The sequence below is a fragment of the Halichoerus grypus genome, chromosome 4 (assembly GCF_964656455.1).
Source record: "Halichoerus grypus chromosome 4, mHalGry1.hap1.1, whole genome shotgun sequence".
Classification (NCBI taxonomy): domain Eukaryota; kingdom Metazoa; phylum Chordata; class Mammalia; order Carnivora; family Phocidae; genus Halichoerus; species Halichoerus grypus.
The window spans coordinates 31,324,996-31,346,297 of NC_135715.1; the positions used below are offsets into that span (position 1 = coordinate 31,324,996).

Genomic DNA, 21,302 nt, shown 5'->3' on the forward strand with positions numbered 1-21,302 from the left:
CCCCTCTTCTCAATCCCCATTTCTACTATCTTAGGTCAGGCCATCATTTGTTCTCAGCTAGATGTCAGAAATCCTATGACCTTTCTAAAATCTTATCATGCTAGCAGAACATTCCACCTCCCATTACTCCTCAGTGACTCCCAGTTGCCGTTTTATATTTCTCAAGATTTATTTATTTGGAGGGGGAAACCAAGAGTTAGATGCTCAACCAACCGTACCACCCAGGCACCTGTCAGTTGCTTTTAAGAGTCATTTGATGGTTTCCAGAACATTAAGTGGCATCTTCCAGGATTTGCTCCTGCCCAGACCTCTAACCACGTGTTTTGGCCCATATTTCGCCCTTTGTGAGAAATGTGCTTCCCTCTCTCCTTGCCTGGCTTTCTCCTACTTATTCTTCCAGGCTCATTTAAGGTCTCTTGCTTCTCGGTATCCTTCAAAACATCTTTGCAGATCATCATAGGCTAGGTTAGATATCTCTTCTTTATGTAGTCATAGCCCCTTTCACGAGGTATTATTTATTTTTCTTGTTGAACCATGAGCAATTTAGGAGTGTGTGACACGTATCTGGTATTCAACAACTGTTTATTGATGGGAGTGTATGTGGGTATAAATATATATTTAATATATTATAACTCTTAATGCACAGAAGTAATAAAATATTGATAGTATCAGAGTAGAAAATACTGTTGATTGCTGCAGCTAATACAAGAATTTCCTGGGCGCCTGGGTGGCTCAGTTGGTTAAGCAACTGCCTTCGGCTCAGGTCATGGTCCTGGAGTCCCGGGATCGAGTCCCGCATCGGGCTTCCTGCTCAGCAGGGAGTCTGCTTCTCCCTCTGACCCTCCTCCCTCTCATATGCTCTCTCTCTCTCTCATTCTCGCTCTCTCAAATAAATAAATAAAATCTTAAATAAAAATAAAAATAAAAATCACTGAAGAATCCAAAAAAAAAAAAAAATACAAGAATTTCCTTACAGCAGGGTTTCTAAACAGAAGTACAATTAATAACCCAGGCTAGATAATTCTTTATTAGGGGAATTGTCTTGTGCATTGTGGGATGTGTAGCAGCATCCCCAGTCTCTAACCACTAGGTACTAGCAGCACCCCTGAATATTCAGCAACCAAAAATGTTTCCAGTATTGCCAAATGTCTCCTGGGGGACAGGTGGCAAGTCACCCCAGTTGAGAAGCCACTGCTCTACAGGAAGAGACTGGCTTTGTCGGTTAATGCTTTGGCACCCTGGAAGTATAACTCAAGCCCAAGTTTCTTGCGACATGTGGGTGGAGTAGAGAAGAGTTAGGGTGAATTAGAGGACAAAGGCTATTCTGTGTTATAATACAGGAAGGGGCAAGGGAGAACTGGACTGAATGAGGTCTGGGCAGAGATTATAAGAGGAAAGGGATCTGATGACTGAAAAGATGTGTGAGAAGAGACAGGCACAGTGCGAATTCTAACAAAAGAACTGAATCTACACTGTGGTTGGTTATGATTCAAAAAGTACCAGCCCTTATAAGTTCAAAGATAGCCCACATCTGGATTGTATATATATTTCTCATGCTTATATAATACCTTTATTAATGGGAAGATTCATTCCTGGAAGATAGATAAAAAATATATATTAAATATAATAAAAATTGTTTCTGCTTGCAGATGATATGCTCTTATATAAAGAAAAGTCTAAAGACGCCACCAAAACACTTAAAACTAATAAATGATTTCAGTAAAATTGCCACAGAATACAAAATAACATACAAGAACCAGTTGCATTTCTGTACAATAACAACAAACTATCTGAAAAAGAAAGAACAATACCATTTACAATATCTTCAAAAAAATAAAAGGCCTAAATAATAAATTTAACCAAGAAGGTGAAAGATCCATACACTGAAAATTAGAAGACTTTGATGAAAGAAATCAAAGATACAAGTAAGTGGAAAGATATTCATGTTCATGGATTGGAAAAATTAATATTGTTAAAATGTCCATAGTACCCAAAGCCATCTATGGGTTCAGTGCAGTCTCTATCAAGACTATGCATCGGGAAAGGATATTCTCTTCAATAATTGGTGTTAGAAAAACTGGATAGTCATGCACAAAAGAATGAATTGGACCCCTATTTTTCATCATTGACAAAAGTTAAGCTGCAAAAGGGGCGCCTGGGTGGCTCAGTCGTTAAGCGTCTGCCTTCAGCTCAGGTCATGATCCCAGGGTCCTGGGATCGAGCCCCACATCAGGCTCCCTGCTCCGCGGGAAGCCTGCTTCTCCCTCTCCCACTCCCCTTTCTTGTGTTCCCTCTCTCTCTGTCAAATAAATGAATAAAATCTTTAAAAAAAAATTAAGCTGCAATGGATTAATTATAATACCTGAAACTGTAAAACTACTAAATGAAAACAGGAAAAACTCCTTGACATTAGTCTTGGCCATAATTTTTTGAATGTGACACCAAAAGTACAAGCAACAAAAGCAAAAATAAAGTGGAAGTACATCAAATTAAAAGGCTCTGTACTACAAAAGAAACCATCAACAAAATGAGAAGGCAAACTACATAATGGAAGAAAATATTTGTAACTATCTGATAAGGGGTTAATATCCAATATATATAAGGAATCCATATAACTCAGTAGCAAAAACAAAGGAAAAGAGAAATGAAAAAGAAAAAAGAAATCTGATTTGAAAATGGGCATAGTACCTGAAAAGACATTTTTCCAAAGAAGACATACAAATGGCCAACAGGTACATGAAAAGATGCTCATCACTCATCCTCAGGGAAATGCAAATCAAAACCACAATGAGATTTCACCTCATACCTGTCAAACGGCTAGAAAAAAAAAGACAAAAAGTAACAAGTGTTTGCAAGGATGTGGGGAAAAGGGAACACTTGTGCACTGTGGTGGGAAGGTAAATTGATGCAGCCACTGTGAAAAGTAGTATGGAGTTTCCTCAGAAAATTAAAAAACTATCATACAATCCAGCAATTCCACTTCTGGGTATATATCCAAAGGAAACAAAATCACTATCTCAGAGATATCTGCAACCCCATGTTCATTACAGCATTATTCACAGTAGCCAAGACATGGAAACAACCTAAGTATCCATTGATAGATGAAGAAATTATACATACACATACATGCGCACATGCACACACACATATGCACATACAAAATGGAATATTCAGCCATTAAAAAAAGAAGGAAATCCTGCCTTTTGGGACAACATGGATGGACCTTGAGGGCTTTATGCTAAGTGAAATAAATCAGAGAAAGACAAATACTGTATATTTTTATCTTTATGTGGAATCTTAAAAAGCCAAACTCGTAGAAATAGAGAATAGAATGGTGGTTGCCAAGGGCTGGGGGATGGGAGGTGAAGCATAGAATTAGCAGAAGTTGGTCAAAGGGTACAAACTTCCAGATATAAGATGAATAAGTTCTAGGGTTTTAATGTACAGTATAGTGACTCTAGTTAACAATACTGTAATATACACTTGAAAGTTACTAGGAGAATAAATCTTAAGTGTTATCACCAGAATAAAAAGAAAAATGGTAATTATGTGAGGTGATGGGGTGTTAACTAATCTTATTGTGGTAATCATTTCACAATTATATGTATATTAAATCATTACGTTGTACACTTTAAACTTACATAATGTATGACAATTATATCTCAATAAAGCTGGAAAAAAATTCATGTAAACAAAAAATATATACATATATAATGATAAAGTTGTAATTATCCCATCTTTACCCACAAAAATATATCTAATAGTGTTAGTAATTAAAGGATTATGATGTTGCCAGTACTTAAATAATGACATTCAGGCAAGTAGATTCAATTCAATGGAAGCCAGAGAGAAAAAAGAAGCTAACGTGTTACAGATAATGATTAAGAAATGAAGATAAGAGGGAAGGATATAGAAGGGGAAAAATCTAGGTGAATCCATATTTTATCACTCCCCCAAAATGTAGACAAACCGTGAGGAGGTTTTTAGTATGGCCTTAGGATGGTGATGAGTGCTTTGCCCAGTGGATGAAGACGAGGGTCCTAAATTTTCTTCTGAACCTGCTGGATGGTTAACTGAGAAGGAATAGATGAGAAGCCCTTGGCTCTTAGCAACCTTCCCCCTGTGTTCACAGACATCTCATTAAGAGATCAACTGAGATTGTAACTTTCAAAACATGGGACCAACCCCATAATAAGAACAGTTAGTTATTTTCTTCCTACTGTAAAAATCTTAAGAGTTTAGAGTTTGGCTTCTTTTTTTTTTTTAACATGTAGAACAGTTTCCTATCATTGAACTCAAATTATTTAACATAAAACCTAGGACTTTTTCTTGTTGTTGTTGCCATTAAGATCCTGCATCTGCATTCTAGCCAGAATTGCAAAACCACACTATAATTCTCTAAGTGATAGCAGTGAGATCAAAAGGACTTACCCTAGAATTAGCTTTAAAATAAACTATTGGGGCTTCTGGGAAAGAAGGAGAGAATGTGTGTTTACTAAACTTCTCTTCCTGAAGTCCCGTGAAATGAGTAAACTCTGTATTTTCCCTAAAAGGATATCTTTAGTAATTATAATCACAGATAAAAATAGTCAAGTCCAGATTTCTCTAAAACATATTTATTTTTTTCTTTGTTATTATGGTTTGGGAGAGAAGTTCTACCTGACTTTTCATTAAGTTTACTAAAAAAGAGCAACTACTATCTGTTCAAATTGTTCTGCTTTTAAAAAGGGAGGGAAAAAAATAAGCACAGGGTTTACTGTATTAATACTTTAGAATTGTAATAACCATTGTTTACATTCTGAAATGGACCCATAGAAGAAACAGCTCATCCATATAGCAAACTTAATTTTATATAGTTATAGGAAACAATTCTTTTTTTTTTTTTTTTAAGATTTTATTTATTTATTTGACACACAGAGAGAGACAGCTAGAGAGGGAACACAAGCAGGGGGAGTGGGAGAGGGAGAAGCAGGCTTCCCGTTGAGCAGGGAGCCACGATGCGGGGCTCGATCCCAGGACCCTGGGATCATGACCTGAGCCAAAGGCAGACGCTTAACAACTGAGCCATCCAGGCATCCCAGGAAACAATTCTTTTAATAACCCTTTCAAATAGGGAAGGATTCAAAAACTACAAAATAGACTGGCCTGAGAAACAAGAGACTCAGGTTGTGCTCCTGGGTTTACCACTGGTACTAGTCTGGCCTCAGTTGTAAGATGACAGATATTTTTTAAAGATTTTATTTATTTATTTAAGGGGAGAGTGTGCACAAGTTGGGAGGGAGGGACAGAGGGAGAAGCAGGTTCCCCCACTGAGCAGGGAGCCTGACGTGGGGCTCAATCCCAGGACCCTGAGACCAGGGCCCTGAGCCAAGGGCAGCCACCTAACCGACTAAGCCACCCAGGCGCCCCGGATGCCAGATTTCTAACAAAGCTGTTTCTTATTTTCATGCAGTATGAAGAAATCTTACAAAGAGCCATAAAAAGAAGTCTCCAGAGTCCCAGGATGGCCATGATATCATGCTGAGACAGGTCTGGTGCTCCCTCGAGGATTGGAGATTAACACAGAAGAGGCCAGCCTTAGACCCAGCTCAGCCAGAAGCTTCCAAACGAAAGGAGGTAAAGGGGTTTCCTTGAATGTGGGGATCACTTGAGAATGCTCCCAAGGATCATGAATGAAACCAGATGGTCTGTGAGGTAAATCACCAAAGTTCCTGGGAGTTCTTGCAGGAAGAATGCTCCATCTGTGACTCTATTATAAACTTCTTTGGTCCCTGTGGACAGAAATAGACCAGTCAGGCCAAACCATTTCAATCCTATATAACTGAATTCAAAACAAAAACATGACATTGTGGCTTTCTCAGGACAGAGAAGACAACTATCTACTCCATTTCTGCTTACTAAGACAGTTAATTATACTTTGTTATGGATCAAGGCTACACACACATTCACACACAAACACACACACACATACACACATACACATTCACACCCCTCCACAGATTGCACATACATGTATCTTCTTCCACTGGATCTTTGAATAATTAAAGGTAGTGATTAGGGCTACATGGCTTTGTTACTTCAGGAAGTATTATAATGGACTCCATTTTATTTTTGCAGAGATAGGCCTCTGGGTATGGTCTAGGTAAGAAGAAGGATATGGGGGAAAAGGCCTAACACTCTGCTCTATAAAATGTAAAGAGCTATTTATTGTAGACAGGAAAAATTCTTTGCAAGATATATTGGCAATGCAAAATTAACCTTTTGTTTTAATTTGTACAACAAAATAATTTTACAGTAATATTTCATGCCAGAAAAATTCTTTGCCAAAGAGGTGGTTTATTCATTAAACCCTCATGGCCAGAGAAAAGCTTATTGGATGCTAAGTCAAAGAGCAGGAGTTATTAATTTTTATTTAATTTTTTTTAAAGATTTTATTTATTTATTTGACAGAGACACAGCAAGAGAGGGAACATAAGCAGGGGGAGTGGGAGAGGGAGAAGCAGGCTTCCCGCTGAGCAGGGAGCCCAATGCGGGGCTCGATCCCAGGGATCATGACCTGAGCAGAAGGCAGAGGCTTAATGACTGAACCACCCAGGCGCCCCAGGAGTTATTAATTTTTAGATCTGTTTTTAATTGATATCCTGACATATTCAGCCAATGCCATGAGAGAAAATAAGCTCTTCTCATGCATAGATTTTTCAAAATCAGACATTAGTATTATCTATGTTTATTGCCCTATCTGTTGAATAGATCTAATGTCAGGTTAGGATGGTGGTCATAAATCAACATGTCACCCACTGTAAGTATCCACTTCTAGTTTGGTCCCTTTGAAAGGAGTCCCAGGCTTATAATTCTTAAAACTCTTAAAAGCATGGCTAGAGTAGGAGCATCAATTATGAAGGTAGTACTTACAGACAATTACAAGATTTAGAAAAAGAATGAGAAAAACTTTTCAAAGCTAAGTCCAGAAGGATCTTAATAATGCTGGGCTCACAAATCTAAACTAAAACTGGCTTTGAGTAGCTTGGTTGACATTTCTTCATGTCCTTAACACCTTGTATGTGATAGCACCTTACAAACTACAACATGCCTTATGCTACCTTAATGTCCTCCATCACCCAGACATATCCTACTGTTACAAGAGATCAATAATGATTATAAATTTGCCAGGAGGGGGCTAAATATTTGCAATATTGTGGCTACTGGCAATAAAAGTTCAGATTGAATATGCCTGGGGATGTTCTGCAAGATTGACTTAACTTTGTCTCAGTTGTAGTATTTACTTCCTAACCTCCTTCTGACTTCTTCTTTTCCATCTGCATGTGTTCCAGAAGAAAGCCAAATGAAGGCATTATGCCTTAGAGCTTTCAAAGCCACAGTAGAGAAGTCGTCAAAGAACTATTATTACCTTCTGTGCTGCCGACTCCCTCCGTGGTTTACAGCCAGCCCACACCTACCCAGACATGGGCACTGATCAGTTGCCTCCATATTTCCAGCGCTCAGAGATCTGTTCTCAGCATAGGAAGTCCAACTGTAAAAAGTGGAAACATTGAATGTCTGAATTTTCTTTACAGCAGTTGTAATAATAATTAACATAGGTTTATATCACAACCATATACTGAACTTATCTGAACTCGTTTTGTCGTTCTAGCACCATACTGGAATTTATCAAAATTCAAAGAGCTTGTAAATGAAGCATGAGCAACTTGAAATGTTGAAATAATTATTCAGGGTGATTTAGATTCTGTAAACATAGCTATCAAAAAGAAAAACAGCATTCTTGGCCCTCAAGAGTAAAAGATTCAGATAAAAATGTTTTCCTAATGAGCAGTATGCTTCGGCATAGTATTATTACAGGAAAGACCAAAATTCCAATCATCCTTGCTAAATTGCATGTCTGCTAACTTCAGCTATTTTGAGATTTTTTAAAGTTAAACCATTTCTGAGTTACAGAAGAAATATGCACAGTTCCCTTGTGCATGGAAACAGAATGTGATCTATTCATTCCATCTTATTCAAATTCTTTAGAAAATTAGGCGAGTCTGATGATTCGTGACACAAACTTTAAAATTATGTTCAATACAGCTTATTGCACTCATTGGGGTGATTGTGATAATAATCACTATCACTTTTGAGTACTGGCTTTTATGTACTACATTTATAATTCTCACAAAAAAACCCACAGTAAGAGTACTTTTATCTAATGTGTTAATAGTTTGCCTAAGAGCAACCACACAGAGACAGAACTAAGACTCAACCATGTCTAACAACAAAGCCTGAGCTCTGTTCCTGAATCAATGACATTTAGATAAATTTTTTGGTAGAACCACTATATTTTATGCCATAACTTCAGTATCATGCTGTCAATCAAGCATTGTGAAAACACTGAGATTCTATCTTTGTTTTATTTGGGGGGGGAGGGGCAGTGGGAGGGGAAGAGAGAGAATCTCAAGTAGGCTCCACACCCATCATGGTGCCCCTGATACCGGGAAAGGGTACTAATTGGATATTAGGGGGAAAAATTCTCCCTTAAGAAGTTCCACCAGCCAGGATCTCCAGATTCTATAGGGGTTTAATTCTCCTGCCCATGGTTTACTCTTCAGCTGGGTTCTAGAATCACCCTACTCAAAGCGGAGTCCTCAGACCAGCAGCTTGGGGTGCCTGTTAGAAATGCATAATCTCAAGCCCTATATCTAATGGCTGAATTAGGATCTGCATTTTGGCAAGATCTGGCATCTCCAATCCTCATTCAAGTTTGAAATGCTCTGTTAGATGACATACCTTATCCCACCCCCAATTAGATCCCTCAATCATCCCATTTCTTACCTGTGTTCTCAACTTCTCTCTGCTATTTTTTGTTTAGTATTGTTTACCCTCACATAGAAATACTCTTTTAAAAGTCCTCTGCTGGGTGCCTAGGTGGCTCAGTCAGTTGGGCATCTGTCTTCAGCTCAGGTCATGATCCCAGGGTCCGGGAATCAAGTTCTGTGTGTGTGGGGGGGGGGAGGACCCTGCTCAGCAGGGAGCCTGCTTCTCCCTCTACCCCTCCCCTCTGCTCGTGTGTTCTCTTTCTCTCTCAAGTAAATAAATAAAATCTTTTTAAAAAATTTTTTAAATAAAAAAATTTTAAAAACGTAAGTCCTCTGCTGATCCTGCCTCCACGTACCTGAGACATTTCTCTTTTCTCAACCATGTGCCTTGAAGGAGGTGTTTGTACTCCTTGAATCTATATCTCCACCTCCTGTTTGTGTCTCAACCCACTGCAATACAGTTTACACATCAAATACCGTCTGGCCCTCTACTATATGCCCAACATTGTGCCAGACTCTGAGGATAACCTGGTGTGCAAGAGACATGGTCTTCAAATGACTGTCTCTGAAATTGTTTTGACATGGATAACCAGCCGACTCTCTAAATTACCAACTCCACTTTTCATTCACTATCAGATAGGAGGATTCAGCTGTCTTCCGTAAGTCAGAGATTAAAGAGATTTTGCAAAAATGTAAAATACTGACTGCTATTCTACTAACTTTTTAAAGAGCATAGTTATTTTTATAATAATTGTTTTTCATGTTAACAAATGATGGGTTTATTTTTATTTTAAAATGAATTAATATTCTGAAAATGTGTCTTAATCTCTAATATTTGTAGGTCAACAGATAACATCCCTATAAAAGTTCTCTCTCTCTGGGCCCCTCAATAATTTTTAAGAATGTGAAGGGGCTTCTGAGACTGAAAAGTTTGAGAGCAACTAGATCCCATTTTGAAACCAGCTTAGTTGCTCAACAAATTGCTAAAATCTCCATAGCTATCAACTATACAATTAATATCAGAGGGACATGAATAAATTGGCCTAAGCATTTTCTATCCTATGTTTTATTAATTTGGCTAAAGACATCACTTTCTCTAGGCATTTCATGCACAATAAGAAAACAATAGTTGACTACTATGCCTGAAAAACTAAAAGCTTTCACAGGAATATTTTTAGTATCTGAGATGATATACGCTCTTGTCTCCTGAAAATGGAAAACAACAAGGTAAAAATTAAAACAGTAAGGTGAACAGTTGCTTTAAACATTCCTTCTGTCTTTCTTTTGCCCACAAGGAATATTTTCTAAAGTTCTTAAAATCAATACCATTATGCTCTTATCTTGAATACTTCATGTGTACCTGATTATCAAGCCATACCAGACTATGGCTTTAAAAGCAATTCTATTTATCACACTAAATGAAGAAATATTTAAGGCATTTGCATTTTGTTTATAAAAGAAATCAATTTCTCAGAAGAATGCATCTTTTAAATTATACCCAAACCATGAAATATGCTTTGGTCTCCACCATAAAAATATGAACAATGTAACATTCCCATTAACTGTGTACACTATTATCAAATGTGTATAGTTCTTTAGTAGTGATGAAGGACAGGATGAACTTCTGGTTCCAAATACTTCACATTGGAGGCGGAATAAAGAAAAATAACTTTCTACTGCTTAGCCCTAAAAGAAAATGCAAATGTAACCTGTTGTCATCTTCTACTACAGTAATTAAACTCTCAGTATGCAGCACAACTTTTCAGCAAACAGGTTTTAGGACATTTTTAAATGGTCTAATTTACAACCTTTGCATGTGTTGCAAGTCTTTCATATTTAGGATACAAATAAAGCCTCAAGCAATTTTTCATCTTGTTCTTACAGAACATGTGCAGGACAGAGACTTTATCCTTTAGCTAGGAGGATACACTACTGAACATAACTGTTATTTAAATACCAACTATGTTCACATGTTGTTAAAGGGCACATTTTGAATCAACTAAAATGTGTCATTCACATTATTTGAGATTTATTCTTGACCACATGGATTTTTATTCTAAATAATTCAATTTATACTCATAGCTGTCTTATAGATTAGAAAGGCTTTATTATATATTTCTAAGCCTTTTAAAGATTTTATTGATTTTAGAGATAGAGCAGGGGAGGGGCAGAGGGAAAGGGAGAGAGAGAACCTGGAGCAGACTGCTGAGTGTGGGGTCCAACGCGGAGCTCGATCTCATGACCCTTAGATCATGACCTGAGCTGAAATCAAGAGTCGGACACTTAACCCACTGAGCTACCCAGGCCCCCTAAGCCTTTTAAATAATTGATTTTGCAAAATAGCTGTTAGTATAGGTTATGTATATTTAATGCCTCTAAACCAAGGATTCCCAACCAGCCCAACAATTAGACAATAAGGTAATGCTCGTACTATATAGCCTTTATTGTCTACATAACTTCCCATGTATTATCTAGGTGTGGACTATGGATAATGTCATACTGGGGACACTCACCTATAATGTAGGTGGAAGCAACAGACAGGTTCAGAACCACTATCTTACAGAAGTCCGGAGAAAGACTTAGAATAACTTTTATTCAAAGGCAAAACAAGTAAAAATATACAGGAAACTAAGGCATGGGGATTGGTCTGATCGACTGGCACCATTGGCACCAAGACAATCAATGTTCTTCATTACACTGAATCATCTACATCACAACAGTTTACACAGGCCATACTCTGAAATCAAAGGAAGCAAAAGAAATGACAAAACTTACTTTTGGTTTTCTGAAAACTCAGTATTTTCCACACTTGGTTTTTAGTAGTAATTTTGTTGAGAGTACAAGGAACCTCATTTTAAGATCTTACCAGAGAATCTTAATAAAGACACTAACTATTAAACTTTATACATGTGTGTACAAATCCTTCTAAATTAGCTAAAAACCTTCTGCAATGATTACATACTTTTCAAAGTGGTTTTACTTTAATTTCATATTAAAGTAAAGGATTTAAATAATCCACAGAGAATTTAGACCAAAGTTATTTGCCTATTCAAGGTACAAATGTGTGAACATGTGTGTGCACATATACATACATGCATATACATATCTATATATTTGTTAGTTCCCAGATAATGATATATACAGAAAAATATAAACATATGTACAAATATATATGTGCATGCATACACATATATACATATATGTAAGCTTTCTCTAAAAGAAATTTCTACAAACAGAAAAATGTTTTAAAAGTGATGAAAACATTACTTTTTGCAATTTTCTCACAAGCACCAATATAAGAATCATAAGCCTATAGATGCTACTTTGAAAGATATTATGGTAGAGGGATAATAGCTGAAAATCTCTTAAACTATATTATTTTCAAAATGAAATAAGCAGGTTATGTGTTATACACAACGCAATTACAAAGCTTACCTAATAAGCACTGTACACAAATCTAAGATGGAATGAAACGAAATTTAAATGAGGTTTAAATAATTTTTATACGGTATTAAAAATGGTTTTCATTTAAGACATATTAAAATTTGATTCACCCCAGAATACAGATAACTTCTGTTTTAGTCACAAATGAACATGGAAAATATTAGAGGTTAAATATGGATATCATAAATTCTATTCCAATACTTCAAAGCAAACCATTATACCCACTGAAAGGTGATGTTTAGTCAGTTCCCAAAAGTCCAAGTAAAAACATTTAAAGTTTCAGTTCTATTTAGTTCTATTTCCCCCAAATATATTAGTCATTAACAAGTTCCAGAAATTACCCATGACTTGACCACCCTTAGTGTCTCTCTACAAGTTTCTATACAAAATTAACGATCAATTTCTTCTACAAGTGCTAAATTTTAAGAAAGTTACTAAACAAAGTATTATAGTTAATACAGTAGTAGGACTAAAATCCTAGACATAAACCTAAGAGAAAATTTTCAAATTTTGAGTTTCACAAGGAACTAGCATCCTAATGTGTGCAAAAGAATGCCAGTCCTAAATGTTGCTCCATAAAATGTCTAGAAAATGACATTCATAATACACAGATTTTTTTTAAAAAAGCTCTGAGTTCTGCAATTGCCCCCACCCAATATAACTGTATTTTTTTTAATTAACTTTAACCCAATGTTTTCAACAGGTACGGAACTTCAAACCCTTCTTGCTCATTAAGTCTGAAAAATTAGTATGCATCACAGCAAACTCTTGAGAAATAATGTAAATTTTTGGTAATAAATGCTAGGAGAAATTCAGCAAGGCAACAGGCAGAGAGCTGTTTAGGAAGACTTAAAATTTTAAGATAATATACAAAATAGATGGGAGTTCAAAATGCAAATAAATGATGGAACAAAAGAGTAGAACACTTGGTTGTTACTGGTAGGACAGAAGCACCACCCCCATACACTATCGGTTGTTTCAGATGATTTCTTCATCCCTATTGCCATCACTTCATTCAGGCACTCTTCAGCATAGGGAGTTTAAAGGTCTTCCAAAGTGATCCTCCTCATTATAGTCTATTTTTTTCTAATCCAGTGCTTCCCAAACTTAATATGCATATTTATTACCCAGGGATCTTGTCGAAAACCCAAGTTCTGATTTGGTAGGTCTAGGGTGGGGTCTGAAATAATTATTTTTTACCAAGTTCCTAGGCAATGCTGATGTAACACTTTGAGTAACATAGATCTAATACATTCTGTAAGTCACTGCCCCATTACTCTTTCTAAAATACCACTTATCTCAGGTCACGGCCTCAGGAATCTAGGTTACCTCAGTGAATCAGGTATACACATTTACATTCAATGATTGTTCCAGAACTTCATTCCAGACCAATTTGGTCTTTCTCCTAACTGCTATACTCATTCCAACCCAACTCTGAATTTTTTCTTTTTTTGAGGTAAAATATATATACAGTGAAGTACAGATTTTAAATGAACAAGTCAATGAGTTTTGATAACTGCATACACCTGTGTAACCAATACTCTCCCCCCCCCAAATACAGGGCATTGCCATCACACTAACCCTGTGTTTTGACCCAGCTCTATACTCTTCCACCTTTCCTCTGCCTTCCACCTATCCTTTAAGACACAGCTGAAGCCCTCCCTTCTTCAAAATACACATCAAATTCACACACATAGCTCTGTCTAAATTACCACTTCTTTTAAGATTGAGCCATCACCATCTCTCATTGACCTCCTCACAAATCTCTCTGCCTCCATTCTTACCCGCTCCCTAATATATTATCCACAGAGGAGTCAAGATGATCTTCTAAGATTGTAAGTCAAATCAGGTCACTCTCCTGCTTAAAACCTTCCATGGCTTACCATCACACTTGCAATAAATCCAAATGCCTTTTTCTGTTCTGTATCACTCAGCCCCTCCTCCTCTAACCTCCTCTCTTGCTACCTTCCCCTTCACTTTCTATGCTCTGGTCCTAGAAGCCTTCTTTCTGGCCTGATAATCCAGTGAGATTTTCCTACTTGAGGGACTCTGCATTCATTATTCCCTTTACTCTTCTCTACCACCTTTCTCTGATTGGCTGGGTTTTTTTTTGCTATTCAGATCTCAGCTTCACAGCTACTTCCTCGTAGGAGCCTTCCCTGACTACAGAATCTGAAGTATCCACTCAGTCACTCTCTCCCCCAGATCTGACTGCCTAGCATCTAGCATTGGTGTGTATCTTACTGATGTGTTCTTCGTATCTCCCCACAAGAACACAGGCTCCACGACTGGGGAACCTGGGGACAGCGTCCACTGCTGCAACTCCTGCCCCTAGATCCGCGTCCAGCTCGTGACAAGTCGATGCTCCACAGCTGCTTGTGAAGGAAATAGGTCAAAATATGTGATATATCATATATTTATACTATGCAGATGGAAACTGTACCTGTACCCAAGACAAAATCCCCCATGAAATTTAAAAGAGAGTGAGAAAGTTATCGCTAGTCCTCAGACAAGGTAAGTCGTTCACAAGAAAGGGGAGAAAAGAATGACAGCTTTAATGTGCAACAGAAATAAAACACAGATTAAGTCAAAGTTTAATTCACATAAAGTTTAATCAGTCAAGTTAATGAAAATATCAAAATTTTTGCGTTAGTGTATGGCAGCAGAAATTTAATTTTTGTTGCAAATAATACAATATTTGGTGTTTCCATCACTGACAAGCTATGCTGCAGACAGAGCAATGGCATTGAATCTCAGTTCATCAGGGTCACGTTCCATAAACTTCTTGCAAACTTCTATGGCATCCTATGGGGAAAAAATGTGTAGTTTTTCACTTTATAAACATGTGTTTTCCTTTCAAATGATAAATAAGTGTTTCACATTTTCCTAATTCATACTAATCTTACATCAGACTTCTTTTTCCAAATGCAAAATAATTTAAAGCACACACCAGAAGAGTGAATGGTTGGTAGCCTAATTTGCTTAGTACAAAACTGTAAGATATAGTAAGTGTTCTTTCTTAAAGTACTTTAAAGAAACCTTTAACTTGAAAATTACTATTTCTTCACCACATAATTTGTTCATAAATCTAAAAGTCTCTAAAATCAGGATCAAGATACAAACGATGGTATCTTGGATTCAGTGAAATACGAGATAAGATGTGCAACTCTTTCAATACTATTACCTTTTTCAAATTTGATACTTGTTCACACAAAGAGCTCTGAAAATCTCTTCATTTGCTGTAGATTTTTAACACTAACTCAGAATCTTCTTTTTGGATTTTCTCAAGAGTGTAAGGATCCAAATTCAGAGAAAATGTTATTTAAGAGATCTTTAGAGATATTTTAAAGATAACAAGAACATTAATAACACTTAAAGTAGGCCAACAAGTTTTGTTGTTACCTCTAATAAAGTTTCATCGCTAGTTTCCCCATGGTTAATTGGAAACGGTTTCCGTCCATCTGCGGAAAGTGAACAAAGAGCTGTAACATTTAGCTGCTTATACAGGATAATGTACTTCCAACTTCCATTTTCCTCTTCCCACAGTGAGGCGAAAGTTCAAAGATACTGAAAATAATATATCCTAAAACAAATATTTTAAATGTGCTACCTATCAGTATTTTTTACATTAAATGTTATTAGAACCTTGCTTTCATGTTTGAAAGCCTAAATTATCTTCATAAACAGAATTTATAAGAAATAAACATTGGCTTTAATTTCCTTAAAAAATGAAAAATTCCTAAGTCAGTTTTTAAAAAGCTACAACCCTAGTTTCTACCCTCAGGAATATGAAACAAATCAGAAGGTTCCTAAGACTGACATGCTTATACCAATGAAAGGGAGCCACCACAAGATTTATATAATACTTCTACTAATTGTGTAGCAGCAAGGCAGTAAGTGGTCTATACCAACAATCTAAATAACCTAGGGTTATTTCACTGACCACCAATGTTAATTAAACACAATTATAAACATCTTGAATAAACTACTACTTTATGAATGCTATGAAAAAAGGAAAAAGTCCAGTATTATATAAACTCATCCTAACCCAAGTTAACTGATACTCTATATCCAAATCTAAATCTCTTATGTCTTTTAAGTGGCACTTCATGGGGCGCCTGGGTGGTTCAGTCGGTTAAGTGTCTGCCTTTGGCTCAGGTCCTGATCCCAGGTCCTGGGATCGAGCCCTGCATTGGGGTCCCTGATCAGTGGGGAGTCTGCTTCTCCCTCTCCCCAACCTGCTCGTGTTCTCTCTCTTGCTCTCTAATAAATTCTTTAAAAAAAAAAAATGTGGCACTTCAAGTTCAATCCATAAAACACAATCCTTTCTATAATTCCATGGCTTCCAAATGTAGTAAAAATGTCTGAATCCATATACATACACAGTGATAGAGCTGGACTGATAGATACCACGGTGAAAGAAAAATATGAGGGAAGATTAACCAAACAAACCAAAAGGCAAAATGAGACAATTATTAAAACTGGAGAAATAAAAATTTATTTATTTTTATTTATTTATTTGAGAGAGTGAGAACGAGAGAGATCACAGAGGGAAAGGAAGAGGGATAAGCAGACTCGCTGCTGAGCGGGGAGCCTGATGCGGGGCTCAATCCCAGGGCCCTGAGATCATGACCTGAACCAGATGTTCAACCAACTGAGCCACCCAGGCACCCCAAGTTTTTTAAAAAGTACATTAATTATGGCTCAGCTGAGAATAAATGTTTCTGTGGTCATAGTAATATAACTACAACAGAACTGGGAGAAAGGAAATAATCTATTTCATGATTGGGAGGGTGGGTGAGGAACAAGAGTGACACAGGAAAGCTAAATTCTGATCTTCCTTGTGGGAAGTGAAGAAAATACTGAGGCTACTTCCACCTCCAGCCAGGTTGGAATAACTGGTACTGGATGAGGCCTTCCACTGGAAACAACGAAAAAGCTGGAGGAAATAGCTGAAACAGTTGTTCTTAGACATCAGGAAATAGGTAGCTTTTATGTGAGCTCAACAGTGATAGCTTTCTGCCAGTTCATGAATTGGAAACCCATGCAGAGCACAACAGTCTTAATGAGGAGACTGAGGAGAAAGAGAGCGGGGTTCAGGAATTTGCACAATATCAGAAAGAAGGTGGGTCCCCACTTTGCAGAGTTGTTGCTCTGTCTGGGCTTGGCCAGGCCAGGATCAGTTGGGGACAAGTGGGGGAGAGGTGCAGGGAGCACTGTGTCTGGGTCTGAGTTTTAGGCTGGGGTGGGTAAGAGTTTGTTTATATACAAGAGGAATGGATAAGTCAAGAAATACATGAAGGGTAATGGAGAACACTAGAATAAACTATATACTATTGGGTTCAGAAGTGTTAATGGAAATGAATGCTTTTTTAAAAAAAATTTTATTGTTATGTTAATCACCATACATTACAGCATTAGTTTTTGATGTAGTGTTCCATGATTCATTGTTTGCATATAACACCCAGTGCTCCATGCAATACGTGCCCTCTTTAATACCCATCACCAGGCTAACCCATCCTCCCACTCCCCTCCCCTCTAGAATGCTTTTTAATATATAAACAGATATAACTGTGGGTGTGTCTATACTCATATTCACATATATGTATGTGAGTGTATTTTTCTAATACATACAAACATTTCCTACCTTTGTCCTCTGAAAGGGCCTAGAAGCAATGATATCTTAGTAGCAATGAGCATACCTACCACCCAGATATTGGTTCTAAATATCATTTTCCACTAAAAGGAACCAGGGCTCTGTGGAGAAGCAACTGAATAACAGGGCCAGGGCACATAAAATCAAAGATGATTCTAGTCTTATTCTACCTGACAGAAAGTACTTGAAGAATGAGAGAAACATATCAAAAAGACAAAAGGGCCAGCTTGAGGGGGTTCCTTTCAAGGCCAATTTGGGGAAAATTTAAGCATCAAAATAAATTATGATAATCAACTGTATGTAACCTTTTGAGTGAAATATGAATCCATGAGTCCATTCTGACATTAATGAATGAATAAGGGAAAAAGGAAATGGTGGAGGAATTTTTTTTTTAAAGCACCATTTGGCAACCATCATAGTGATAATCAATTAAAAATCATTAATGGATGCTAAATCTGATAAAGGCTTAATGAGAAACTACATTTACATAAGCTCAAAGTATCTCCTGATAAAATATTTATTCATTACTTACTAATTAATAACTGTAACATATTAACATATTAACAAGTTTAACAAACTTGTTAACTTTATAATGGAGAAATGCAGATACCACCTAGACCAAATGACAAAGGTCATCATCACCAGTGATGGGACAAATCAACATCACGAGCCTCCTGAAATGATGTGCTGAGAACATAGCACCACTTCTGTGGTGTGTGTGCCAAAAACGGATAAATCATGAGGAAATATCAGACAACCCAAACTGAAAAATAATCTCAAAGTAACTGCTCTGTACACTTAAAAATAAATGTCAAAGACACGAGAGAAAAGAAAAGATTGAGGAACCATTCCAGATTAAAGGAGACAAATGTGACAACTAAATACAACACACAATCCTGGATTGGATTCCAAACCTATAGAGGGCATTGTAAAAATCAGAATAATTTGAATAGGGTCTGTGAATTCAATCGTAATATGGATCGATGTTAATTCCCTGATTTTGACAGTCATACTACAGTTATGTAAGACAGTATCCACCTGTTTTGAAGAAATACATACAGAAATATTAAAGAATAATGGGGCATTGTGTCTGCAACTTATTTTCAAATGGTTCAAACATATTAACTGAATCTGGGGAATCTGAGTAAAGGGTTTATGGGAACTCTGTATACAATTTCTATAATTTTTATAAAAATTTAAAGTTATTTCAAAATAAAAATTTTTTAATGTTTCAGAGTATTCCTGTTACGCCAGGTAGACAATAAATTGTTAGCTATCAGTTTTCTAATCTGATGATTCAATCAGTTCTGAATTCACTTCCAAACCCATTGTTCTAATTTATCCATAAAGGGTAATTTTATCTATTTAAAAATATGTTACTTCTCCCCTCCTACATATGCCATTAATGACATGAAGCCCTAAGGAAAAGGAAGAGGTGACAACCAAAAGATGAATAACTCAGTTCCTTTTATCCGTTAACCTTACAATTTAGTATGGAATAAATATATTAAAGATAACCACTATCCTTTGTGGAATAATTGTCCTGTAGTAATTAACTTGCACATGTCTACAATCATATAGCCTTATTTTTAAACAAATAAGGTCACTTCAAAATGATTTTTTTTTCTTAAAAACCTATGCTGTTCTCTTAATCACTGTTTTCTTTTTTTGTGTGTGTGTTCCTTCAAAATTTATTTTGCCTCTCATCATGACTGAGTTTAGAGGTAATGGACAGAGGTGAATGTACTTTAAAGGCCAAAGCTCTCAGATGGGTAGAGAGCATGTTTCAAGAATCTGGGGACACTGCAGGGCAAGAGAAATATATGATCAAGCCCCTGAAGATTATTATTTCATTACATAGGTGATTCTATATTGCCAAATCACAAATAACTATACATAATATATGTTCTCTGTATTAACAAGTATTGTATGTGTGTGTTTTAATAACTGCTAGCATTTTCTATCACAAATATATTTTTATTATGTTTTATGTTAATCACCATACATTATATATAATCACTGTTTTCTATTCACTAACTCAATAGTTCTTGCTCAATATTCCTTTAGAATTTATTAGGAATCCGGGGTGCCTGGGTAGCTTAGTTGTTAGGCATCTGCCTTTGGCTTGGGTCATGACCCCAGGGTCCTGGTATCCAGCCCCGCATCCGGCTCCCTGCTCGGCGGGAGGCCTGCTTCTCCCTCTCCCACTCCCCCTGCTTGTGTTCCCTCTCTCGCTGTGTCTCTCTCTGTCAAATAAATAAAATCTTTAAAAAAAAAAAAGAACGCTGAAGTGATCTATAGGAGTTTCCTATGATTTTTACTTCTCTGCTTTGCTTGAAATACAAAGGTGGTATGCACACTTCTTTGAATTATAACTTGCTTAAACAATCAAAAAAATTATTTTTTTCTAGTAAAAAATCTTAAATGGAAAACTTTCATTATGCCTACTCAATGTTAAAGGGCAATTAATATTAAACATAGTAAATGCCAACAGTCCTGTTAATATAAATAGAGACTTTCCCATTTATCATTTACCTCCCCAGAGTAAATTTAAATAGTTCTTACCTAATTCATAGAGATGCCCATCTACATGAACTAATGCAATAAAATGAAGATCTACTTTTTCATCTATACTTGGTGCCTGAAATAGGAGGGAAAAATACATATTATGCATGTTAGTAGTCAAATCAATCAAGTACATGTAAACACATACAAATATGAAATGACATGAGAGAACATTTATCCAATATAATTCAAGGTTTATTAATCTTTGATATGGTAGACAAAGAATGAACATGACCACATTTATGACAATGTCCTCACCCATTTATGACAATGTCCTCACCCATTAATGAATGACAGCAGCTAAAAGCCTGTCTTTCTTAATCTCAACTGATCTAAACACCTTTAATATCGCTGAACCTTGGAAGCCCTGGTGCCTAGCGTTAACACCTGGTACCTAGTAGATGCATAATGCATACTTGCTGAATGAAATGAATGCATGAACTCATTTGTCTAATTTTTGATATTTGAAATAAGAAAGGTTAAAAAAATTTATAACATAAACAGTTAAACAAACTCTTTTCAAGCTAAATTTTAAGACACCAAGAAAGTGAATTCTTTCCTTAATGATTTGAACTTGATAATCTTTTTTGAACAATGTAATATGTCTTAGAATAAAATAAGTCTCATTATTCATCATAGATTCAAAAAGTTTAAAAATGAATAAATGCAGGAAACCAGCCCAAAAGAGTAAAGGGGGGGGGGAAGATAAATGCAAATTAAAGTGCAATTAACTGTAACCTATGATTTTTTTGCCTGCTTTCTTAGTGAACTACTTGAAATTAAAATTAAATTACACCTAGTTTTTGTTGTTGTTTTTTTTAGTTTAC

At 36.5% G+C, this 21,302-nt stretch overlaps 1 protein-coding gene and 1 long non-coding RNA gene across 4 annotated transcripts in view; one reads left to right on the forward strand and one right to left on the reverse strand.

Moving 5' to 3' along the window:
* LOC144381566 (uncharacterized) overlaps positions 1-21,302 on the forward strand; it is a 49,644-nt gene that overhangs the window by 4,046 nt on the left and 24,296 nt on the right. Inside the window, exons 2-3 of one of the 2 annotated variants that reach the window (XR_013446927.1) lie at positions 5,453-5,616; positions 14,685-14,768. This is a non-coding gene — a long non-coding RNA (uncharacterized LOC144381566). The remainder of the gene's footprint in view (positions 1-5,452; positions 5,617-14,684; positions 14,769-21,302) is intronic. The other variant, XR_013446926.1, reaches the window with a different exon arrangement.
* Positions 14,848-21,302, reverse strand: part of UCHL3 (ubiquitin C-terminal hydrolase L3) — a 42,945-nt gene continuing 36,490 nt past the window's right edge. For both annotated transcript variants that reach the window (XM_078070256.1, XM_078070257.1), the window contains 3 exons: positions 20,476-20,551; positions 15,657-15,715; positions 14,848-15,059 (listed from right to left, as the gene is read on the reverse strand). In XM_078070256.1, the coding sequence (XP_077926382.1) occupies positions 14,976-15,059; positions 15,657-15,715; positions 20,476-20,551 (219 nt within the window). In that variant the 3' untranslated portion in view covers positions 14,848-14,975. The remainder of the gene's footprint in view (positions 15,060-15,656; positions 15,716-20,475; positions 20,552-21,302) is intronic.